The sequence below is a fragment of the Oncorhynchus nerka genome, linkage group LG23 (assembly GCF_034236695.1).
Source record: "Oncorhynchus nerka isolate Pitt River linkage group LG23, Oner_Uvic_2.0, whole genome shotgun sequence".
NCBI lineage: Eukaryota > Metazoa > Chordata > Actinopteri > Salmoniformes > Salmonidae > Oncorhynchus > Oncorhynchus nerka.
Genome location: NC_088418.1, coordinates 53,768,416 through 53,794,590, shown reverse-complemented (window position 1 = coordinate 53,794,590; position 26,175 = coordinate 53,768,416). Strand labels below are relative to the sequence as shown.

Below are 26,175 nucleotides of genomic sequence, written 5' to 3'. Positions count from 1 at the left end.
TGTAGGTTGTCAAATCTTAGTGAAGGTACAAACTGATCTGTGGTGTTTGGTTTATCAAGGTGATTAATGTATAACAGCCATCAACTACATGAATAAGGGCAAGAACCCCACACCTCTCTCCTGCTATCCATGAGCCAGTGTTTATGACTGTAATAGCTGACACAGTCAACAAACCATGACAAAAGGGAAAATTATGATATACAAACGTTGATTAGCTTGATAACATGGATAGTGTCATTCTGTCTCACTCACAACATTCTCTCTGTCTCCATCTTTACAGTTCTCTGAACCATGCCACCTGGAAGTGGGCACATAATTATACATTGTTGTGATTTGTGTCCCCATCTCACCATTCTTGCTGGAGGGTGAAAATAATGGTAATACTAATCAAACATATTTTATTTAAGAATGTCGACAGTTACATCCATGAGTGAGTGTGTAACATCATTATGAAGAATTATACAATGCAGATCCCTCACTAAAAGGTGTTACTATGCATGTTTAAACTACAAACTTCTCTTCATTAATCAAATTGACCTTATGTACAACAAATATTATTACATTAAATTCATACACCAACAAGTCTAATTTGATTTTACAATAGTAAAACATTGTAGAGTTTAAAACTAGCCTAACATAACTTGACATCTTATTTCTAAGACAATGTTATTGATATATTGATATATATATTGAGCTTGACTATTTTAGTTTTCTTGGACCTTCCATCCCTCTCCTGTTGCATCATCATGGCTGGTCCTCTTCATCCAGACCCACACTGACCTAAGAAAACAAACACAACAGTACAAAGACTCTCACTGGTATTAGTTCATGAACACCTTGCTTGATTTCCATACTGTCAATGGGATGCAAAACCTAACACACTGTACAAGGAACAGCATACTAATCTTAAGGAGGGTCATTTTCGTAACCGACAAAAAAAAAAGTGTTTACCTTCTTCAGGGCTTACAAGTTCAACTATTTTGTGAAAAACTTCTCCATTCGGCAGTTCTCTCCAGCGCAGGTCTTTGAGGAAGTTCCCGTTCTTGGCAAACTCCTTTCTGATCTGTGAGATATGATCAAACCAGAATGTCAGCAGCCCTCATTTTAATACAGCATCCTACATGTAATTCTATGTGATTTTAGTTTTATTCCTAATCATGAGATGAGTGAGGATGACGTTGATTTCTGATGTTGGAGATGTAGGACTACTGTACCTGCTCCAACATCTGTTCCTTTACCACTGGGTCATTGAGGTCAGCTCCTGAGTTAGATTTTAGAGACATCCTTACAATGGTCTGCTTGATTCTCTTTTCTAGAGGAACATATGAATGATATGATGAGACAGCCACTCAAATGAGATTCAGCTTATTTGTCAATAAATAATAAACTTTTCTTCCACTGTCTTTTAAAGGCTGTAAATGACTTTGTAACTGTGTAGTAGCAACCCTCGGTGTTCTATGTTTACCAGTATGGAACTATCATATCATATTAGAAACCACATGAACAAACATTTGCATTTGTTCCTAGTGAGAGTGGGGAGAGAGAGGTGGCTGGAATAGGCTACATGTAGCATCTCAATGTCCCATGTGACAGTGTTTACTGCAGTGGGACCCTACTGGGGCAAAAATGCCGTCCCTGTCCCTGTATTACATCCCCCAATAACCCCAATAAGATGGCAGTCTTGTGGCCTGTCTGGTCTAGTGGTAATGCCACAGCCTCTGGAACACGTCTATGGTGACAGAAAAGGTTTGAATCCAGTCTAGTGCTCTTTGACTCAACCTCTGCCTGTATTTTCCTCCCTCTATCTGTTCAATAAAAGATGTCAGTCTTACTTCCAGTGCAAAGGAACGGTCTCTTCAGAGAGCAGTCTATCTTGTCCAGGGAGGCGTGTTCAGTCTGTCCATGGCCCTGACGGGTCAGGGAGCAGCAGTTACTAGCACCCAGTTGAGGCTCAGACACACAGTATGGGAAGGGATCCCCATTGGACCACTGCCGCATTCTGGTAGAAGTCTTCCAGTAGAGTCCAATCCACATATCATACAGCTGTGTCTCTTTTATGCTTTGGAATGCTGTGTAATCCTCTTGGGTGAGGATGCTCGCTAAGTCATCTCCATTGGCTCGGCAAGCCGTCTGTGCCCCCCCCCACGTCAATGAACCTTGACCCATGTAATATTTAAGCTCTGAGGAATTGTTTGATTGTGTGCCTAAGGACAGAAGATACACAATTGTCCTAAAAATGTCTGAAAGACACAGACATTGATGTTAAATAAATGTACCTAAATAGTTGTCAAAGGATACATTATTTGAAATGTACTATGTACTGTACCAAGGTGTTCTGAATGAATAACCCCCTTCAAGTAAAGTGTTTACATTACTTTGGAGTAATAGTTTACAAATATCAGACAAGGGAGAGAATGGATGCAAAATCAACTTACTTTTCTGGCACACAAATTGACATGAACTTGTGCAATCTTTCAAACCCCATACTTTTGCACTTTGTCCATGAATAACACACTTTTCATATGGTGGATTCCAATAGCCCACTCTGGGACAAAAAGCATTGTATTGGGAGTGGACCCAGGCAGCGTCAGTGAGGCTCTGTGCTGACACTGCTCTCAGAACTGCTATCTGGTCCTCAGCATTGAAGATGGTGGCCAGTTCCTCGTAGTACTCCCTGCAGAACTTCTGGGCTTCCGCCATGCTCCTCCCCTCACTAACCAGAGTAAACACTGGTATCTCTACTGCTGGACCTGTGTGGACAGACAAAGCACGGGGTGATTCCTCATGAAACTAGAACCAAATAAATACAGAACTTTTGGTGATTATCACTAAATATAATCCATAGAATGGTCCGTTAGAGGAAGGATTGTTGACACAAACTGAGTGTGCAAAACATGCTCTTTCCATGACATAGACTGACCAGGTGAATTCAGGTGAAGCTATGTTCCCTCATTGATATCACCTGTTAAATCCACTTCAATCAGTGTAGATGAAGGGGAGGAAGTTAAAAAGGATGTTAAAGCCTTTCAATTGCAACATGAATTGTTTATGTGTGCCATTTAGAGGGTGAATGGGCAAAACAAAATATTGAAGTGCCTTTGAACAGGGTATGGTTGTAGTTGCCAGGCACACCTGTTTGAGTATGTAAAGAACAGCAAAGCTGCTGGGCTTTTCAAGCTCAACAGTTTCCATGTGTATCAACACTGTTTTATCACCCAAAGGACATCCAGCCAACCTGACACAACTGCGGGAAGCATTGGAGTTAACATGGGCCAGCATCCCTGTGGATCGCTTTCGACACCTTGTAGATTCCCCAATGAATTGTACCGACGAATTGAGGCTGTTCTGAGGGCAAAATGGGGTGCAACTCATAATATACTCTACGTCCACATCAAAGTTCCAGACTGGGATCTCTGCTACGTTATGGGATTCAAAAATTATGTTAAACAATATTATTGCACAAAGAGTGAGTCCATGTAATTTATTATGTGACTTGTTCAGGCCATTTTGCTCCTGAATTTATTTAGGCTTGCCATAACAAAGTGTTTGAATACTTATTGACTCAAGAGATTACAGCTTTTCATTTTTGATTCATGTTAAAAAAAAATCTATAAACATAATTCCACTTGGAGTCTTAAAGGAAGACTGAGTAAGGTCAGAATGTCACAAATATTCCAACTTCAGAAAGATACTTCTCAACTCTGCTTCAAGGTACAAATGCCAAATACTGTTCAATTCAACAATCCTTCCTCTAAAGGACACCTCTATGGATGAAACTTTTGTTTGGGTTTTGGTAGGAATCACCCACGACCTGACATCAATGTTAATATAAAACTACTTTGGATTTAAAATGGAGCTGAAGTTATTTGAAGCTCAATAAACCTCATTTCATACTAATGTTGTTGAGCTAGATCACTCCATCATCTCAATTTAGAGCTCATTTACAACTCATCGACAATGTGAATGCTGAAAACATGTTTAAGAATTGTAAGTAATATGTGTACAGTTTGTTATATTGGTCCATACCTTCACTGCAGCCCTTCCTAGTGTAACCAGATATGATTCCTGGATTGTTTGTCATAGTTGGTTGACCAAAGGAATACTTTTGATAGCAATAGAATCTGTTTTGAAAGTAAAAGACAATACTGATGCACTTCCTATGTCATTTCTATTTAACATTTAAAAAAAGTTGTAATCAATGTAGTTGTAAACAAATACTGTATATCATTTTGATCTCATGCATAGTCAGTCCATGAGAGAGGTGACATTTCTCTAGCCTTCAACTATTTATCCTTCAACTATTTACAGAAAGAAGTGGTGCGACCACCACCCAAACAGGCAACCCAAATACTCAAATAGATTATACCCTTTAATCACGTAGCTGAAGTAGGAACACCCAGGGTTCTGAGTGCAGGCAAGCTGGCAATGATGGTGGTCCCGTTCATACACCGTCACAATGTCATTCCCACCAAAGTCTTTTCCAACCAGGAATCCCTGTGAGCAGTGAGCTGTTGAATAGGGGCAAATGTGGTTTTCAATTAGATTACAAGTAAATTAAAAAGACTACCACAATAGTGACAGAAATGGCTTTGTCCATGCTCAATATTACAATTTTAGATTGATTTACACTAAACCATGAAGGATATGTCTTATCTTATAAAGCATATTAGCATGTTCACTCACATGGTTCAACTGCTCTTGTGTCACTGAAGGACTCATCCAAGGACTGCTGGCTGAAGAGGTCAGGGGCTGCACCTGGGCAAAGAAAACATTCCCACACTGTAAATTTAACAAGAAAGATCACAAAAGGTAATGTGTATGTTGTATCTGTTACACATGTATAACATGTACATAGATAGTGAGATCTAAAAACATGGATATGTATCACAATAGAGCAAATAAGGTAACTATATCAGCATACTGTGGTCAGTCTAGCTGATGTTTTTAGTTTAAAGATGTTGGAGAAAAGGGAAGACAATTCTTACCCAGAAACACTGCCAACACTGTTGGGAGCCACATAGCCACTGAAAAGATGTAAAAGGGGCAAGAAGGTGTTTGCCTGTTTTAGAAAATATTTTATAAATATGTAAAAGAAACAAGATGATAAATAAGGATTTTGTGATAGAGAAAAGAGATGCCGAATGCAAACTGTTATGGAAGAGAAGTCTCTCGTGACAGCCTGAACATTGAGCAGCTGATTTGTTTCTGGATGAACAAGATGAATGTAAAAACTACAGTATGTAAAATAGCCAGTGGATTTAACTAGGCAAATAGAGTATGATACTCTGACTAATTTGACAGGGAAAGAGTGACTAAAGTGACTTGATTCAACCTTTCTCCTCCTCCTTCTGTCCTCAAGAAATATGAAACGTTTGTTGTGTTGTGATGCTTTTAAATATTCATATTATGACATAAAATGTACTGTTTTGCATGATTTTGAGTGAAATCAGGAGTAACTGTACCTTTGCCTTTCACCTTTAACAGGAAAACGTCTGTTTGCTCAAATTCTACCTCTGAATCTTTTGGAAAAAAGTATTCTGTAATGAGGCATTCAATATTTGACAAAGTGACACACAATCTTGTGTGTCATTGTAGTGGGTTTAGCTGCAGACTGTGTGAGCCAAATTGTATGTAGGACTAAGTGCTGACCCCTGATATATGAGTTCAATTCCACCCAAGCTGGCTAGGTGTCACGTCCTGACCATAATTCCTTTTGTATGTCTCTATTTTAGTTTGGTCAGGGCGTGAGTTGGGGTGGGCATTCTATGTTTTGTGTTCTATGTTTTCTATTTCTATGTGTTTGGCCTGGTATGGTTCCCAGTCAGAGGCAGCTGGCAATCGTTGTCTCTGATTGGGAACCAAAGTTAGACAGCCTGTTTTTCCCACTTGAGTTGTGGGTAGTTGTTTTCTGTCTCTGTGTCTCTACCAGACAGGACTGTTTTGGTTGTTCTTTTGTTTACTTTGTGTTTCAGTGTTCACTTATCGAAATAAATCTAACATGGACACTTACCACGCTGCATCTTGGTCCTCTCCTTCCAACAGCCGTTACACTAGGGATCATAAATTAATGCTCTGTTAACTATTTAAGTAAAACAATACATTTTGCGGACAGAATCCCTTTTTTTTAACTTGAGCTATATAGATTAGAAACAAACAGTACCGTATGTCATTGATCAAGTTAAGTGATATGATAAAATTATAGCTGGCATGCTGTTGCAGTATTACATGCCATTACATAATTATTTTTAAACAACACATTTTCTGACTGACTCTCTGCTTGATAAATATTCCATTATGAGAGTCACTGTGATCCAACCTAGGCATATTTACTAGATAACAACTTTAAAAGAATGCTTTTTGACACCAAAATATCAGTCATGATGTGAGATGTTATAGTGAGAAAGGGCTTGTAGTATCCCATTAGTTAAAGTAAAATGAAACATACCTTTATGGCTCCTCTCTCTGCAAGGCTTGTTTGGTTTTGATGAGCAGACAGGTGGAGAAGTACTGTAGCGGGAGTGTTTATGAAGAGGATCTGCTCTCCTCCTCCTTTGAACACACCCTTGTGTCAGTCAACATCATCAAGCCTCCTCCCTGTTGTCTTGCTGAAAGATCCACCAAGACTGTGTTAATGTCCCTATATTGTAAATCAAATGACCTAAAAGGGAGACTCCACTTATGCACATTGAGTAAATTGTATTTAATTAATTATGTTGTAGTCTGTAATAGATTTCTTTTTCATTTTTAGTGTCACTTTATACCATTTTTAAGTTCTGGTAGGAGCCAAAACATTTGAAAAATTCCAACATTTACATGAAGATAACAATTTATTTTTGGTTGGCATATGACCAAGACAAGAGTTCCAATCCCCAAGGAGATATACACCGAGGGCACAAAACATTAGGAACACCTGCTCTTTCCATGACATAGACGGACCAGGTAAATCCAGGTGAAAGCTATGATCCCCTTATTGACGTCACTTGTAAATCCACTTCAATCAGTGTAGATAAAGTGGAGGAGACAGGTTACAGAATGATTTTTAAGCATTGAGACAGTTGAGACATGGATTGTGTGCCTGCCATTCAAAGGGTGAATGGGCAAGACAAAATATTTAATTGCCTTTGAAAGGGGTACGGCGTGCCAGGCACACCGGTTTGAGTGTGTCAAGAACTGCAACTCAATATTAGGAAGGTGTTCCTAATAATTTGTCCACTCAGTTCAGATAACCTGATATGTTCTGCTCTTCATTTGATTGGGAAATCAAGACTTTGCGCTTAGGGAAATGATGGGTAAATCTCAGTAGAAAATGTTCACGTCAGTTCTTCCCCTGTAATGGTATTAACCCTAAATCTGTCTTTCTGGAAGAGGTATACTAATTTTTGGGCCCTCTTGACTAGGTTAGGTTTCCTTTAGTGACTTTAAATAACATATCAAGCATGCATGGCCATTTCCATTTGCCTTTTAAGGCCATGGACACACATATTGAACAATATGATAACCACATATTACATTACAATAATAACGCACACCTCAGTGTTCAGAGCGTCTAGGTGAGGGAAAGCATTGGGGCCCCAGCCAGACCAATCAATCCGTTTTATTTACTAGAGGGAGGGAGTTCAAGATCAGAGGTCAGTTGATCAAAATTAGACCGCAGTAGCCTGTACATGCTACAATAAGAGCATACTGCAGTATAATTACAATTACCCCTGTCTATGCCAATAGCTAGAAACTTGCTGTTTGAATACATGAGTATCATAGACCTTCCAGTGATTGTATATTAAGTCCTGTTTTATTTGTGGTACCTGCAGGGCTATGGCAGCCTAATACCCAATTGTGTTAACAAAGTGCTATGTAATTCTGTATTTTCCAAAGCCCATAGTTCCTGATAGCTTACTTAGTTGGAGTTTAGTGTTACAAGTAGTTACTATATGGTTTTACTTCCCTGTCTTGTTGTCAATTTGGATAAATCCTAAGTGACTACATCATTCAAGAAATGTAGGGTGTCAAATCGTTTGAACCTTCACTAACTGATTAATATATAACAGCCATCAACTACATGAATAAGGGCAAGAACCCCACCTCTCCCCTGCTATCCATGAGCCAGTGTTTATGACTGTAATAGCTGACAGTCAACAAACCATCACACCAGGGAAAACTAATGAACATACAAACGTTGATTATCTTCATAACATGGATTCTGTTACACCTACAAGAGTTTGTCTGTCTCCATCTTTACAGTTCTCTGAACCATGCCACATGGAAGTGGGCACGTAATTCTACATTGTTGTGATTTGTGTCCCCATCTCACCATTCTTGCTGGAGGGTGAAAATAATGATAATACTGATGTCACTAATCAAACGTATTTTATGTCAGAATGTCAACAGTTACATGAGTGAGTTGTGTAACATCATTATGAAGACTTTTACACTCTGACAATCCCTCACTGTCACTATACATGTTTTAACTACAAACTTAAAAACCCACTTCTCTTCACTAATCAAATTGCCCAATAAGCTTTTTTATCACAATACGTTCAAATACCAACAAAACATCTAGATTATAATTGTATGTTGCATAAGTCAAATATAGTCAAATCTAAATCTAGCCTCACTGTAACGGTTGTCTTCGTCGCCTGACGACGAGTATGAAATATCGGACCAATGCGCAGCGTGGTATGTGTTCATGATGTTTTATTACTGAACACTGAAATACAAAATAACAACGTGAAAAAAACCAAAACAGTCCTGCAAGGTGCAGAAACACTAAACAGAAAATAATCACCCACAACTAAAATGGGGAAAACAGGCTACCTAAGTATGATTCTCAATCAGAGACAACGAACGACACCTGCCTCTGATTGAAAACCATACCAGGCCAAAAACAAAAACAACATAGAAAAAAGGACATAGACTACCCACCCCAACTCACGCCCTGACCAAACTAACACAAAGACATAATAAAGGAACTAAGGTCCGAACGTGACAGTACCCCCCCTGTCCGCGGTGGCGGCTCTGGCGCGGGATGTGGACCCCACTCCACCATAGTCTCTGCCCACTTAAGTGGCGCCTTGGGAGTGCCTACCTCGGATTGGGGACCCTTGCCGTGGGTCCCGAATGGATGGGATATTCCGGCAGCGCCGGACAGGCGGGAGACTTCGGCAGCGCCGGAGTGAAGGGCGATTCCGGCAGCTCCGGAGTGAAGGGCGATTTCCGGCAGCTCCGGAGTGAAGGGCGATTCCGGCAGCTCCGGAGTGTAGGGCGATTCCGGCAGCCCCGGAGTGAAGGGCGGCTCAGGACAGACGGGCGGCTCTGGCGGCTCAGGACAGACGGACGGCTCTGGCGGCTCAGGACAGACGGACGGCTCTGGCGGCTCAGGACAGACGGGCGGCTCTGGCGGCTCAGGACATACGGGCGGCTCTGGCGGCTCAGGACAGACGGGCGGCTCTGGCGGCTCAGGACAGACGGGCGTACCTGGAGGGAGGAGACGGAGAGACAGCCTGGTGCGTGGGGCTGCCACAGGACCCACCAGGCTGGGGAGACCTACAGGAGGCTTGGTGCTTTGAGGAGGCACCGGATGGACCGGGCTGTGGAGGAGCACTGGAGCCCTGGTGCACAGCCTTGGCACCACTCCTCCCAGCTGAATCACCATTTTAGCCCGGATTATCCAGAGTGTATGCACAGGTTGAACCGGGCTGTGGGTGAGCACTGGAGATCTGGTGCATACCACTCGCACCTCTCCCTAAGGCTCAATACCCACATTCGCCAGGCATAGAACGCACTGCACCCTCCCAGCGCCTCGGTCAGAGACAACGAACGACACCTGCCTCTGATTGAGAACCATACCAGGCCAAACACAAACACAACATTAAAAAAAGAACAGACTACCCAGACTACCCACCCCAACTCACGCCCTGACCAAACTAACACAAAGACATACAGTGCCTTGCGAAAGTATTCGGCCCCCTTGAACTTTGCGACCTTTTGCCACATTTCAGGCTTCAAACATAAAGATATAAAACTGTATTTTTTGTGAAGAATCAACAACAAGTGGGACACAATCATGAAGTGGAACGACATTTATTGGATATTTCAAACTTTTTTAACAAATCAAAAACTGAAAAATTGGGCGTGCAAAATTATTCAGCCCCCTTAAGTTAATACTTTGTAGCACCACCTTTTGCTGTGATTACAGCTGTAAGTCGCTTGGGGTATGTCTCTATCAGTTTTGCACATCGAGAGACTGAATTTTTCCTTGCAAAACAGCTCGAGCTCAGTGAGGTTGGATGGAGAGCATTTGTGAACAGCAGTTTTCAGTTCTTTCCACAGATTCTCGATTGGATTCAGGTCTGGACTTTGACTTGGCCATTCTAACACCTGGATATGTTTATTTTTGAACCATTCCATTGTAGATTTTGCTTTATGTTTTGGATCATTGTCTTGTTGGAAGACAAATCTCCGTCCCAGTCTCAGGTCTTTTGCAGACTCCATCAGGTTTTCTTCCAGAATGGTCCTGTATTTGGCTCCATCCATCTTCCCATCAATTTTAACCATCTTCCCTGTCCCTGCTGAAGAAAAGCAGGCCCAAACCATGATGCTGCCACCACCATGTTTGACAGTGGGGATGGTGTGTTCAGGGTGATGAGCTGTGTTGCTTTTACGCCAAACATAACGTTTTGCATTGTTGCCAAAAAGTTCAATTTTGGTTTCATCTGACCAGAGCACCTTCTTCCACATGTTTGGTGTGTCTCCCAGGTGGCTTGTGGCAAACTTTAAACAACACTTTTTATGGATATCTTTAAGAAATGGCTTTCTTCTTGCCACTCTTCCATAAAGGCCAGATTTGTGCAATATACGACTGATTGTTGTCCTATGGACAGAGTCTCCCACCTCAGCTGTAGATCTCTGCAGTTCATCCAGAGTGATCATGGGCCTCTTGGCTGCATCTCTGATCAGTCTTTTCCTTGTATGAGCTGAAAGTTTAGAGGGACGGCCAGGTCTTGGTAGATTTGCAGTGGTCTGATACTCCTTCCATTTCAATATTATCGCTTGCACAGTGCTCCTTGGGATGTTTAAAGCTTGGGAAATATTTTTGCATCCAAATCTGGCTTTAAACTTCTTCACAACAGTATCTCGGACCTGCCTGGTGTGTTCCTTGTTCTTCATGATGCTCTCTGCGCTTTTAACAGACCTCTGAGACTATCACAGTGCAGGTGCATTTATACGGAGACTTGATTACACACAGGTGGATTGTATTTATCATCATTAGTCATTTAGGTCAACATTGGATCATTCAGAGATCCTCACTGAACTTCTGGAGAGAGTTTGCTGCACTGAAAGTAAAGGGGCTGAATAATTTTGCACGCCCAGTTTTTGATTTGTTAAAAAAGTTTGAAATATCCAATAAATGTCGTTCCACTTCATGATTGTGTCCCACTTGTTGTAGATTCTTCACAAAAAAATACAGTTTATATCTTTATGTTTAAAGCCTGAAATGTAGCAAAAGCTCGCAAAGTTCAAGGGGGCCGAATACTTTCGCAAGGCACTGTAATAAGGGAACTAAGGTCAGAACGTGACACTTACTTTATATTTTTGTTTCGTATTTCATAAGAGGAAGCTAACTTTCACAACTTGAATAACAAGGTGTCTGTAATGACATCTCTAGCACTGAGATCAAATCAAATCAAATGTTATTAGTCACATGCGCCGAATACAACAGGTAGACCTTACAGTGAAATGCTTACTTACGAGCCCCTAACCAACAATACAGCTTAAAAAAATATGGATAAGAATAAGAGATAAAAGTAACAAGTAAATAAAGAGCAGCAGTAAAATGAGAATAGCGAGACCATATACAGGGGTTACCGATACAGAGTCAATATGCGGGGGCACCAGTTAGTTGAGGTAGTATGTACATGTAGAGTTATGAAAGTGACTACATAGATGACAACAGAGAGTAGCAGTGGTGTGGAGAGGGGGGCAGGGAGGATGCAATGCAAATACTCTGGGTAGCCATTTGACTAGATGTTGAGGAGTCTTATGGCTTGGGGGTAGAAGCTGTTTTAGAAGCCTCTTGGACCTAGACTTGACGCTCCGGTACCGCTTGCCGTGCGGTAGCAGAGAGAATAGTCTAAGACTAGGGTGGCTGGAGTCTTTGACCATTTTTAGCGCCTTCCTTTGACACCCCCTGGTATAGAGGTTCTGGATGGCAGGAAGCTTGGCCCTCTGTAGTGCCTTGCGGTCGGATGCAAAGCAGTTGCCATACCAGGCAGTGATGCAACCAGTCACGCTCTCGATGAAGGGGTGCCTTAGACTGCTGCGCCACTCGGGAGCCCAGAACATAGATGAATAATTACATAATTACACAGGACTTAAATACTATATTTTCAGTTAATACCTTTTACTTTACCTTTCTTTACTCTGTTTTTAAACAATCAAAGTATTACAGTAAATGATAGGTAAAATAACAATGCTTATGAGTCAGTATATGTAAATATAGTATCATTAAGTAATATAATCTAATAGAGTTGATAATAAGTAAAAGTAATAGTAATGATAGTAATTGTGGTTTATTAATATAATGAATTGAAATGCAGGCCCTTTCCAGACCCTGAGTGTCTGCAGACTGTCCAGGCTGCCATGTAGAGCCCTCTAGTGGAGATCTGTTAAAACATCACATACAGGATAAGAGGACATTGATGTATCTTATACGTCCAGGCCTTGCCATTATTATTTGGGCGCATTCTAAAGACTATTACTAGTAGAGTGAGTCTATACTGTAAAGGGGGGGAGTAAAGGTAAGGAGTTAAAGGGAGGAAAGAGCAAGCAATGCAGATAATAGCCAACTGTATAGAGGGGGTTTCTGGGATGTGGGTTGAGCCTTATTCAATAGGGACATCTCGCCCCCCTGCAAATCAAAAGACAGTACTAGGTCCAAATATGTTTTCTAAGATGTCAGGTTCATTGTCGTTGACAGTTGAGATGGACTCCTTCAGTCCTGCTGAAAATATTGATCAAGTCGATTTAGACTAGACCACTTAAATCATAGGGTTGGATTATTCGGGGCGGCAAGGTAGCCTAGTAGTTAGAGCGGTGGGCCAGTAACCGAAAGGTTGCTTGATCGTATCCTTGAGCTGACAAGGTAAAAATCTGTTATTCTGCCCTTGAACAAGGCAGTTAACCCACTGTCCCTAGGCGTCATTGTAAATTAGAATTTGTTCTTAACTGATTGTGTAGTTGCAAAAATAATTAATTAATTGCTTTTGATTCATCACTCAATGTCATTTCTATGAAGAAGGAAATTCCACACTGATCAAATGCTAAATGGATGTTTATTCAGAACAAAGTTGAAAGGAAGTACAAAATATCAATAATTACATTCTAACTAAATAGCGTTCTCAAACAATACAGATCACACAGGAGTTAAATAGTACATTTTCAGTTAATAACTTTTACTCTACCTTTCTTTACTCTACTTTTAAACAATCAAAGTAGTACAGTAAATTATAGGTCAAATAACAATGCTAATGAGTCAGTCTATTTAAGTATCATTAAGTAATATCATGCAATAGAGATGATCATAATAAGAAAAGTAATAGTAATAGTAATAATAGTATTATTAATAATAGTAGTTATAGTGGTGTAATGATATAATGATTTGAATGGCAGGTTCCTTACAGACCATGATTGTGGTGGTCTATCTAGCAGATCAGTGTGGTGTCTGTCTGCAGACTGTCATAGGTTGTCATGGAGAGCCCTCTAGTGGAGGTCTGTTGAAACATCATATACATGTCATCATATACAAGAGGACATGGATGAGAGGACATCAATGTACAGTATTGTATATGACCAGGCCTTGCCGTTATGTTTTGACTCATATAATCAGAGCATTGCATAAAGTAATACATTGAATTGAGCTGAAATGAGTCAAGACAGTAAATCTCTATTCCACAGTAAACCATGACAGTTCTTTTTAACATTGGTCTATCTGCAACATTGTGAGTGTTCCACCCCTCTGAACAAGCCCCAAAATAGGAGCTTAAAAGTTGAACAATGCACCTTGACAGATGAAGGGTAATTCCTGATGACAGGAAGCATCCAGCCACTTCAGTTCTCTGTTACCAACCCGGACCATCTTACCACAGTGGTAATTGATGGGGTTGAGGGGGAAGCAGCTGTGCCACTCTCTGTACTTTGCCACCTTATCAACGTCACTACTGGTCCACAGCCAGGGGGCGCTCCACTCAAAGACGGACTGCTCTAGACCAATCCATACATGGCAGCTCCACATTGGCCAGGAGCTCGGCCATGTCAGCCTGCACGGTCTGGTTGGTGATGTGCACCAGGTTGGAGCTATGTCTTTCACAGAACGCCAGGGCATTGATCCAGCTCTTGGGCTCGTTGAAATAGTGCAGGTAATCTCCATGGAAAAGACACAAACTCACATGTAATGGCATACATGTTAATGCATGTTCACTAACACAAGACCACAAACACTCTCAAGGACTTGTCTGTCATTAAAAGCCCAATAACTGTCACTTGTATTCCATCGTGCAGATTGGTACAGAATGTAGCTCACTCTGGTGAGTCTGACACTCACCAGGATGGAGTGGAGAAGGTGTACTACTGGGGGAGGGTGTGGGCTTCCTGTCTGGGGAGGTGGGAACTGATTAGGTCAGTTGTCCACTGGAAGTTGTAGGATGGTGGTGTGGTGGATTGTCCAGTAGTGGTAGTTGGTGAGGTGGTAGACTGTCAAATAATAGTGGTAGTTGGTGAGGTGGTGGACTGTCCATTAGTAGTGGTAGTTGGTGAGGTGGTGGACTGTCCATTAGTGGTGGTAGTTGGTGAGGTGGTGGACTGTCCATTAGGTGTTGTAGTTGGTGAGGTGGTGGACTGTCCATTATTAGTGGTAGTTGGTGAGGTGGTGGACTGTCCATTAGTAGTGGTAGTTGGTGAGGTGGTGGACTGTCCATTACTAGTGGTAGTTGGTGAGGTGGTGGACTGTCCATTAGGTGTTGTAGTTGGTGAGGTGGTGGACTGTCCATTATTAGTGGTAGTTGGTGAGGTGGTGGACTGTCCATTAGTAGTGGTAGTTGGTGAGGTGGTGGACAGTCCATTAGTAGTGGTAGTTGGTGAGGTGGTGGACTGTCCATTACTAGTGGTAGTTGGTGAGGTGGTGGACTGTCCATTAGGTGTTGTAGTTGGTGAGGTGGTGGACTGTCCAGTAGTAGTGGTAGTTGGTGAGGTGGTGGACTGTCCATTAGTAGTGGTAGTTGGTGGTGTGGTGGACTGTCCATTATTAGTGGTAGTTGGTGAGGTGGTGGACTGTCCATTAGTAGTGGTAGTTGGTGAGGTGGTGGACTGTCCATTAGTAGTGGTAGTTGGTGAGGTGGTGGACTGTCCAGTAGTAGTGGTAGTTGGTGAGGTGGTGGACTGTGCATTAGTAGTGGTAGTTGGTGAGGTGGTGGACTGTCCATTAGTAGTGGTAGTTGGTGAGGTGGTGGACTGTCCAGTAGTAGTGGTAGTTGGTGAGGTGGTGGACTGTGCATTAGTAGTGGTAGTTGGTGAGGTGGTGGACTGTCCATTAGTAGTGGTTGTTGGTGAGGTGGTGGACTGTGCATTAGTAGTGGTAGTTGGTGAGGTGGTGGACTGTCCATTAGTAGTGGTAGTTGGTGAGGTGGTGGACTGTCCATTAGTAGTGGTAGTTGGTGAGGTGGTGGACTGTCCATTAGTAGTGGTTGTTGGTGAGGTGGTGGACTGTCCATTAGTAGTGGTAGTTGGTGAGGTGGTGGACTGTCCATTAGTAGTGGTAGTTGGTGAGGTGGTGGACTGTCCATTAGTAGTGGTAGGTGGTGAGGTGGTGGACTGTCCATTAGTAGTGGTAGTTGGTGAGGTGGTGGACTGTCCATTACTAGTGGTATTTGGTGAGGTGGTGGACTGTCCATTACTAGTGGTATTTGGTGATGTGGTGGACTGTCCATTAGTAGTGGTAGTTGGTGAGGTGGTGGACTGTCCATTAGTAGTGGTAGTTGGTGAGGTGGTGGACTGTCCAGTAGTAGTGGTAGTTGGTGAGGTGGTGGACTGTGCATTAGTAGTGGTAGTTGGTGAGGTGGTGGACTGTCCATTAGTAGTGGTTGTTGGTGAGGTGGTGGACTGTGCATTAGTAGTGGTAGTTGGTGAGGTGGTGGACTGTCCATTAGTAGTGGTAGTTGGTGAGGTGGTGGACTGTCCATTAGTAGTGGTTGTTGGTGAGGTGGTGGACTGTCCAGTAGTAGTGGTAGTTGGTGAGGTGGTGGACTGTCCATTAGTAGTGGTAGTTGGTGAGGTGGTGGACTGTCCATTAGTAGTGGTAGGTGGTGAGGTGGTGGACTGTCCATTAGTAGTGGTAGTTGGTGAGGTGGTGGACTGTCCATTACTAGTGGTATTTGGTGAGGTGGTGGACTGTCCATTACTAGTGGTATTTGGTGATGTGGTGGACTGTCCATTAGTAGTGGTAGTTGGTGAGGTGGTGGACTGTCCATTAGTAGTGGTAGTTGGTGAGGTGATGGACTGTCCATTACTAGTGGTATTTGGTGAGGTGGTGGACTGTCCATTAGTAGTGGTAGTTGGTGAGGTGGTGGACTTTCCATTAGTAGTGGTAGTTGGTGAGGTGGTGGACTGTCCATTACTCGTGGTATTTGGTGAGGTGGTGGACTGTCCATTAGTAGTTGTAGTTGGTGAGGTGGTGGACTGTCCATTAGTAGTAGTAGGTAGTAAAGTGGTAGGTGTTGTGGTGGACATCTTGATAGAGGGAGGTCCAGTTGAAGTAGGGCTGCTGGTTTCAGGGGTCACAGGAGTTGTCAAATCTCCAGCGGTGCTAAGTGGATGTTCATCTGTAAGAATGAAGTAGAATACATACACATTTAAGTACATTTGAAGTTTCCTGTCATTTTTATCATTGATACAAAAACAAAGTACTCCTAGTAAACTAGAATTTCCTTTGTGGAGATTATATGCAATTTAGTCATATGACAGATTGTTTGAAAAGTTTGAAAACATTCTTGCAATGTTGAACTCACCTCCATAGCAAGGGAAAGCACTTTGATTAGAGAAATCTTTTGATGTCCATTTTCTGTCTGAGTTCAGCTGTACACGGTTTCCACCTCCCCAGGTCGGTTAGCATTGCTGAAATATTTCCCCTTTGATCATTCCCATAGCTTGTACTCATGCTTTAGTCCAATCCGGGTGATCCCTTTAGTCACCTCAAAGACATCCTGCTCTTTCTGGTTACAAATACTCGCCAGTTCACTGCCTTTGTTTGTTCCTGCAGTCTTTCAGAGCATCCTGCTGCGTCTTTGTCCCAGGCATCAGCTCATACACCTTCTCTGTTGTTCCATTACCACGATGAACTTCTAGGAGGGAAGAAGAAACTGACACATCAGATTTCATGAGACAGTTAATGACTTCACACAATGAGAAATAACTTGGAAGTTACAGGTGATAACCTAATTAGTAAAGTGCTTGAGATCTGATTACTTGAGGAATACAGGTTTTGAGTAGGTGTTGTGCAATCAATCAATCCCATTTGTTAAATGACAAATTGGATTTTCCATTGATTAAAAGAGACAGTGAGTGATTCAGTCCTTACCTCGTTGACACATATGCTGTCTTTGAGCTGCACAAGCCACTGGTTTCCAGTGAGATGAAATAGACAACACAGTCATGACCCACGGCGTGGACACCAAAACCATTTTCCCAGTTAAAGAACATGAAGTTCTCTCCATCAGACCACTTCCACTTTTCAGATGGACCAGACCTATGGAGCCCAATCCACACATCACCGATGAAATTACCCAAAGATGTTTGAATTGCCTTCCAATCCTCTTCTATGTGTATGATGTACAGGTTTGTGTAGTGTTGTCTGCAGAACTCTTGTGCTTCGGTCTAGTTTAACTCCTCAAGGACAATGCTGTACTTTTTTACATTTACATTTAAGTCATTTAGCAGACGCTCTTATCCAGAGCGACTTACAAATTGGTGCATTCACCTTATGACATCCAGTGGAACAGTAGTGCATCTAAATCTTTTAAGGGGGGTGAGAGGGATTACTTTATCCTATCCTAGGTATTCCTTAAAGAGGTGGGGTTTCAGGTGTCTCCGGAAGGTGGTGATTGACTCCGCTGTCCTGGCGTCGTGAGGGAGTTTGTTCCACCATTGGGGGGCCAGAGCAGCGAACAGTTTTGACTGGGCTGAGCGGGAACTATACTTCCTCAGTGGTAGGGAGGCGAGCAGGCCAGAGGTGGATGAACGCAGTGCCCTTGTTTGGGTGTAGGGCCTGATCAGAGCCTGGAGGTACTGAGGTGCCGTTCCCCTCACAGCTCCGTAGGCAAGCACCATGGTCTTGTAGCGGATGCGAGCTTCAACTGGAAGCCAGTGGAGAGAGCGGAGGAGCGGGGTGACGTGAGAGAACTTGGGAAGGTTGAACACCAGACGGGCTGCGGCGTTCTGGATGAGTTGTAGGGGTTTAATGGCACAGGCAGGAGCCCAGCCAACAGCGAGTTGCAGTAATCCAGACGGGAGATGACAAGTGCCTGGATTAGGACCTGCGCCGCTTCCTGTGTGAGGCAGGGTCGTACTCTGCGGATGTTGTAGAGCATGAACCTACAGGAACGGGCCACCGCCTTGATGTTAGTTGAGAACGACAGGGTGTTGTCCAGGATCACGCCAAGGTTCTTAGCGCTCTGGGAGGAGGACACAGTGGAGTTGTCAACCGTGATGGCGAGATCATGGAACGGGCAGTCCTTCCCGGGAGGAAGAGCAGCTCTGTCTTGCCGAGGTTCAGCTTGAGGTGGTGATCCGTCATCCACACTGATATGTCTGCCAGACATGCAGAGATGCGATTCGCCACCTGGTTATCAGAAGGGGGAAAGGAGAAGATTAATTGTGTGTCGTCTGCATAGCAATGATAGGAGAGACCATGTGAGGTTATGACAGAGCCAAGTGACTTGGTGTATAGCGAGAATAGGAGAGGGCCTAGAACAGAGCCCTGGGGGACACCAGTGGTGAGAGCACGTGGTGTGGAGACGGATTCTCGCCACGCCACCTGGTAGGAGCGACCTGTCAGGTAGGACGCAATCCAAGCGTGGGCCGCGCCGGAGATGCCCAACTCGGAGAGGGTGGAGAGGAGGATCTGATGGTTCACAGTATCGAAGGCAGCCGATAGGTCTAGAAGGATGAGAGCAGAGGAGAGAGAGTTAGCTTTAGCAGTGCGGAGCGCCTCCGTGATACAGAGAAGAGCAGTCTCAGTTGAATGACTAGTCTTGAAACCTGACTGATATGGATCAAGAAGGTCATTCTGAGAGAGATAGCGGGAGAGCTGGCCAAGGACGGCACGTTCAAGAGTTTTGGAGAGAAAAGAAAGGGATACTGGTCTGTAGTTGTTGACATCGGAGGGATCGAGTGTAGGTTTTTTCAGAAGGGGGTGCAACTCTCGCTCTCTTGAAGACGGAAGGGACGTAGCCAGCGGTCAGGGATGAGTTGATGAGCGAGGTGAGGTAAGGGAGAAGGTCTCCGGAAATGGTCTGGAGAAGAGAGGAGGGGATAGGGTCAAGCGGGCAGGTTGTTGGGCGGGCGGCCGTCACAAGACGCGAGATTTCATCTGGAGAGAGAGGGAGAAAGAGGTCAGAGCACAGGGTAGGGCAGTGTGAGCAGAACCAGCGGTGTCGTTTGACTTAACAAACGAGGATCGGATGTCGTCGACCTTCTTTTCAAAATGGTTGACGAAGTCATCTGCAGAGAGGGAGGAGGGGGAGGATTCAGGAGGGAGGAGAAGGTGGCAAAGAGCTTCCTAGGGTTAGAGGCAGATGCTTGGAATTTAGAGTGGTAGAAAGTGGCTTTAGCAGCAGAGAGAGAAGAGGAAAATGTAGAGAGGAGGGAGTGAAAGGATGCCAGGTCCGCAGGGAGGCGAGTTCTCCTCCATTTCCGCTCGGCTGCCCGGAGCCCTGTTCTGTGAGCTCGCAATGAGTCGTCGAGCCACGGAGCGGGAGGGGAGGACCGAGCCGGCCTGGAGGATAGGGGACATAGAGAGTCAAAGGATGCAGAAAGGGAGGAGAGGAGGGTTGAGGAGGCATAATCAGGAGATAGGTTGGAGAAGGTTTGAGCAGAGGGAAGAGATGATAGGATGGAAGAGGAGAGAGTAGCGGGGAGAGAGAGCGAAGGTTGGGACGGCGCGATACCATCCGAGTAGGGGCAGTGTGGGAAGTGTTGGATGAGAGCGAGAGGGAAAAGGATACAAGGTAGTGGTCGGAGACTTGGAGGGAGTTGCAATGAGGTTAGTGGAAGAACAGCATCTAGTAAAGATGAGGTCGAGCGTATTTCCTGCCTTGTGAGTAGGGGGAAGGTGAGAGGGTGAGGTCAAAAGAGGAGAGGAGTGGAAAGAAGGAGGCAGAGAGGAATGAGTCAAAGGTAGACGTGGGGAGGTTAAAGTCGCCCAGAACTGTGAGAGGTGAGCCGTCCTCAGGAAAGGAGCTTATCAAGGCATCAAGCTCATTGATGAACTCTCCGAGGGAACCTGGAGGGCGATAAATGATAAGGATGTTAAGCTTGAAAGGGCTGGTAACTGTGACAGCGTGGAATTCAAAGGAGGCGATAGACAGATGGGTAAGGGGAGAAAGAGAGAATGACCACTTGGGAGAGATGAGGATCCCGGTGCCACCACCCCGCTGACCAGAAGCTCTCGGGGTGTGCGAGAACACGTGGGCAGACGAAGAGAGAGCAGTAGGAGTAGCAGTGTTTGCCTGTGGTGATCCATGTTTCCGTCAGTGCCAAGAAGTCGAGGGACTGGAGGGAGGCATAGGCTGAGATGAACTCTGCCTTGTTGGCCGCAGATCGGCAGTTCCAGAGGCTACCGGAGACCTGGAACTCCACGTGGGTCGTGCGCGCTGGGACCACCAGATTAGGGTGGCCGCGGCCACGCGGTGTGGAGCGTTTGTATGGTCTGTGCAGAGAGGAGAGAACAGGGATAGACAGACACATAGTTGACAGGCTACACAAGAGGCTACGCTAATGCAAAGGAGATTGGAATGACAAGTGGACTACACGTCTCGAGTGTTCAGAAAGTTAAGCTTACGTAGCAAAAATCTTATTGACTAAAATGATTAAAATGATACAGTACTGCTGAAGTAGGCTAGCTGTCAGAGGCTGCGTTGTTGACTATGTAGGCTAGCTGGCAGTGGCTGCGTTGTTGACACGTTGTTGACACTACACTAATCACTACACTAATCAACTTTTTGGCTGAGTAGGTGACTGTTTCGAATACAGAGGAAAATGCTTTTCATACTGCTTGCTGTGTTGAGTGGCAAACATTGGCATCTTTAGCTTCCGCTATCTATTCTAAAATATAGGCAACACAATGTTCCATAGCAGAGTAATAGAAGCATGTGACAGAGGCAAATTCATACATTTGCAAACTCATTCAAACCTCCAACCAATTTGTTTTATGAATATGGATTTGTCCTCTGCATCAATGACGAATGGTGAATAAATAGTAGTGATAGTACTGTATTCTACTCTATAGACTACAGAATATAGACTTTACACATCATTGGTCTGTAAAAGCTCTCTTTAAAGAGCTCTGATGCTTGATTGATGACCTTCACTAAGTTACACCTTCAACAGAGATGATGGAATCAACAGAAACACAACATGACAGAGGTAGATATCCATGTCTATGTTATCCTGTTTAAGAGGGCCTATTAGTAAAGTCTACCTCTGTTATTATTAGATATTGACTAGATATTCAATTGACAAAATAAATGACAACTCAAATATACATTAACTGTATGTACTCGCCTTTACCACTGCAGTGTCTCAGAGGTTGCATGTTGGAGGTGCAATATTGTCATTTCGGGTCTATCACCAGTTGAGACCTTCAGGAAACATTTGTTTCTGTTTGATAAATATCACAAGGATTGTTTAAGATCATTGAACCATCCAGGGACATAGACTCTGCAGCAGTAGCTCCCACGGTCTGTCGGCTGTAGTTTTAAAGTGGTGAGTTTCATTGTTCCAACTTCAGCGTTCATTTTTTATTTGGATTGATCTTCCATTATGGGATCAGTACACTTAAAGTTCTGCCCCAACATTGTCTTAAAATCTCTCAGGGATAGGCGTCCCGCTAGCGAGACAACTTCCGGTGAAACTGGAGACCGCGCAATTCAAATAAATAATCATAAAAATGATAGATATTAAACCTTTAGGTACATACAAGTGTCTTATATTGGTTGAAAGCTTAAATTCATGTTAATCTAACTGCACTGTCCGATTTATAGTAGGCTTTACAGCGAAAGAATATCATGCGATTGTTTGAGGACTGCGGCCCACATCAAAATATTTTTCCATCGGCAACGGGTTTCATGAATTCACCAATAGTGATTAAATATTTACTCACTTTTTGAAACTCTTCCTCTGATTTGTCATCCAAAGGGTCCCAGTAATAACATGTAGTGCCACTTTGTGAGATAAAATCCTTCTTTATATCCCAAAAAGTCTGTTTAGTTGATTCAATTTGAGTAATCCACTCGTTCAACGTTGCAGAGATAGGAATTTGAAAATCTACCCCTAAACTTAGTTTCAACAAGTCAAAATATATTTCTATTTAATCCTCAGATACCCTGAAATGTAATCAAACTATTATATTTCATACGGAAAAAAAGTATGTTCAATAGGAAACCGATTTTAGCAGGTCCACTGGACTGAGGGGCAGCTCGTGACTGAGGGGCCGCTCGGGACTGAGGGGCAGCTCGGGACAGAGGGGCAGCTCGGGACAGAGGGGCAGCTCGGGACAGAGGGGCAGCTCGGGACAGAAGCAGCTCGGGACTGAGGGGAAGCTCGGGACTGAGGGGAAGCTCGGGACTGAGGGGTAGCTCGGGTCTGAGGGGCAGCTTGGGACCGAGGGGCAGCTCAGTACTGAGGGGAAGCCCAGCACTGAGAGGAAGCCCAGCACTGAGAGGAAGCCCAGCACTGAGAGGAAGCTCAGGCAGGTAGTCGGCTCCGGTAGATCCTGGCTGGCTGGCGGATCTGGAAGATTCTGGTTGACTGGCAGATCTAGAAGAGTCTGGTTGACTGGCAGATCTGGAAGAATCTGGTTGACTGGCAGATCTGGAAGAATCTGGTTGACTGGCATCTCTGGCTGCTCCATGCAGATTGGCAGCTCTGGCTGCTCCATGCAGATTGGCAGCTCTGGCTGCTCCATGCAGACTGGCAGCTCTGGCTGCTCCCTGCAGACTAACAGCTCTGGCTGCTCCTTGCAGATAGACAGCTCTGGCTGCTCCATGTAGACTGGCAGCTCTGGCTGCTCCATGCAGTCTGGCAGCTCAGGCTGCTCTGAACAGGCAGCAGGCTCCGGCAGCGCTGTAGAGGAGGAAGGCTCTGGTTGCGCTGAACAGGCGGGAGGCTCCAGCAGCACTGTAGAGGAGGAAGGCTCTGGCTGCGCTAAACAGGCGGGAGGCTCCGGCAGCGCAGGAGAGGAGAAAGGCTCTGGCTGCGCTAAACAGGCGGGAGACTCCAGCAGCGCAGGAGAGGAGGAAGGCTCTGGCAGCGCTGAACAGGCAGGAGGCTCCGGCAGCGCAGGAGAGGAGACAGGCTCTGGCTGCGCTGAACAGGCGGGACGCACTGAAGGCCTTGTGCGTGGTGCTGGAACTGGTGGTACTGGATCGAGGACACGCACAGGAAGCCTGGTGCGGGGAGCTGCCACCGGAGGGCTGGTGTGTGAAGGTGGCACAGGATGGACCTGACCGTGAAGGTGTACTGGAGAGCCTGAGAGCAGGGCTGGCACAGGACGTGCAAGTCTAGGTAGGTACACAGGAGGCCTAGTGCGTGAGGCTGGCACAATTCTCACCAGCTGACTAACACGCACCTCAGGACGAGTATGGAGCGCTGACCCAGGTGCCATCAAATCGCCGACTCGCTCCGTCGGACGAATTTTGTACCTAAAGCACCAAGCTAGCAACTCCCTCATTACTCTCCACTCCACTTTCCCCATTAACTCCTTCACAGTCTCTGCTTCGCTCACCTCTAACACCGGCTCTGGTTCTGGTCTCCTCCTTGGCTCCTCACGATTAACAAGGAGAGTTGGCTCAGGTCTATCTCCTGACTCTGCCACTCTCCCTCTGAACCTCCCCCCAATACATTTTTGGGGCTGACTCACAGGCTTTCTTCTGTGCCGTCATGATTGTCTCTCCAACTCCATTCTCCTATAACCCTCTTCGCACTGCTCCAGCGAATCCCAGGCGGGCTCCGGCACTCTCTCTGGGTCGACCGCCCACCTGTCTATTTCTTCCCACGTCGTATAGTCCCGATATTGTAGCTCCTGCTGCCGCTGTCGTTTCTCCTCATACCAGCGTCTCGCCTCTAGTTCTTCTTTGGGGCGGCGATATTCTCCCGGCTGATCCCAGGGTCCTTCTCCGAACAATTCATCCTCCTTTCGCTGCTCCTGCTGTCGCTGCCTGTTACCACGCCACTCGGTCCGTGTGTGGTGGGTGATTCTGTAACGGTGTTCGTCTGTCTCCTCCTCTGATGAAGAGGAAGAACAAGGATCGGACCAAAATGCAGCGTGGTGGTTACTCATGTTCTTTAATGAAGAATAGCTATACATGAAATAACTAATATATACAAAAACAACAAACGAAACGCGAAAACCTATTACAGCCTGTCTGGTGCTAACTAACACAGAGACAGGAACAATCACCCACAAAAATACACAGTGAAACCCCGGCTACCTAAATATGGTTCCCAATCAGAGACAACCAGAATCACCTGACTCTGATTGAGAACCGCCTCAGGCAGCCAAGCCTATTCTAAACACCCCTACTCAGCCACAATCCCCAATGCCTACAAAAAAAACAATACGACAATACAAAAAACCCATGTCACACCCTGGCCTGAACAAATAATAAAGAAAACACAAAATACTAAAGACCAAGGCGTGACAGAAGGTTACATCTTATATAGCATATATGAATGTACACTCACCAGCGCTGGTGTCACTGACTCATCCAAGAACTGCTGGCTGAATAAGTCTAAACAGTAATGAGTCTAAACATTCCCACACTGTAAAAGTAATGTGTATGTTGTATCTGTTACACATGTATAACTTGTACATATATAGTGAGATCTAAAAACATGGATATGTATCACAGTAGAGCAAATAAGGTAACTATATCAGCATACTGTGGTCAGTGTACATGTTCTAAATGATGGGATATTTAATTTACAGATGTTGGGGAAAAAAGGGAATAAAATTCTACAGAATAAAAGTACAGAGAAATCCTTGATGAAAACCTGCTCCAGAGCACTCAGGACCTCAGACTGGGGCAAAGGTACACCTTCCAACAGGACAAAGACCCTAAGCACACAGCCAAGACAACACAGAAGTGGCTTATGGACAAGTCTCTGAATGTCCTTGAGTGGCCCAGCCATAGCCCGGACTTTACCCGATCAAACATCTCTGGAGAGACCTGAAAATAGCTGTGTAGCAACGCTCCCCATTCAACCTAACAGAGCTTGAGAGGATCTGCAGAGAAGAATGGGAGAAACTCCCCAAATACAGGTGTGCCATGTGTAGTGGAATTATTGTAATCAAAAGGAGAGACTTTCAGATTTCTTCAAAACAATCCAACTTTATTATTTAATTAATGCAGTAATGAGCTGGTTGGTAATCACCCCTGGAGGTGATCACTGAGAACTCAATGAGCTGGTTTGAGCAACAGCATGTTATTGGAAAGTCCATCCTCCTTCAGTCTACATGACTTACAACAGATGTATGGAATGGGTCACAAGTTTAAGATTTGTATGAAAGATACTTATACTTCACAGCAGACAGTATCTGCTGTAAAAACAGTTCTCATTGTGTAGAGACCAGGGTCCGGTCCCCCAACTCCATACTGGAGCCATGTCCCCCTCGTACCCAAGTACAGAAACATTAACTCATACTCTGGAATGCGGTATCACCCAAAGACATGGTAAATCTTCCAGATGCCCATCCTCAGTTGAACACACACAGATGAGCATTCCACATAGCTAAAAGTGGACCAGCCTACTTGGCTAAAAGTGGACCAGCCCACTTGGCTAAAACTGGACCAGCCTACTTGGCTAAAAGTGAACCAGCCCACATGGCTAAAAGTGGACCAGCCTACTTGGCTA

The 26,175-nt window shown here is 44.5% G+C and overlaps 1 protein-coding gene across 1 annotated transcript; it reads right to left on the bottom strand.

Moving 5' to 3' along the window:
* Positions 1 to 406: 406 nt before the first annotated feature.
* On the bottom strand, positions 407 to 6,046 carry LOC115106265 (uncharacterized). Its single transcript, XM_029628832.2, has 10 exons — positions 6,011 to 6,046; positions 4,986 to 5,024; positions 4,684 to 4,755; positions 4,367 to 4,508; positions 4,027 to 4,121; positions 2,436 to 2,750; positions 1,833 to 2,204; positions 1,215 to 1,312; positions 952 to 1,063; positions 407 to 780 (listed from the first exon to the last, which is right to left on the bottom strand). The coding sequence occupies exons 1-10, from the start codon at positions 6,018 to 6,020 to the stop codon at positions 761 to 763; spliced, it is 1,275 nt and encodes a 424-aa protein (XP_029484692.2). The 5' UTR covers positions 6,021 to 6,046; the 3' UTR covers positions 407 to 760.
* Between the last annotated feature and the right edge of the window lie 20,129 nt (positions 6,047 to 26,175).

Excerpts from the sequence above, each read along its gene's own strand:
- LOC115106265 (XM_029628832.2), bottom strand. Across the intron at positions 4,509-4,683 it reads CACAAGAGCAGTTGAACCAT|CTCACTGCTCACAGGGATTC; the intron begins GTGAGTGAACAT and ends CCTATTCAACAG. Across the intron at positions 1,313-1,832 it reads ACCGTTCCTTTGCACTGGAA|AAAAGAGAATCAAGCAGACC; the intron begins GTAAGACTGACA and ends ATGTTCCTCTAG.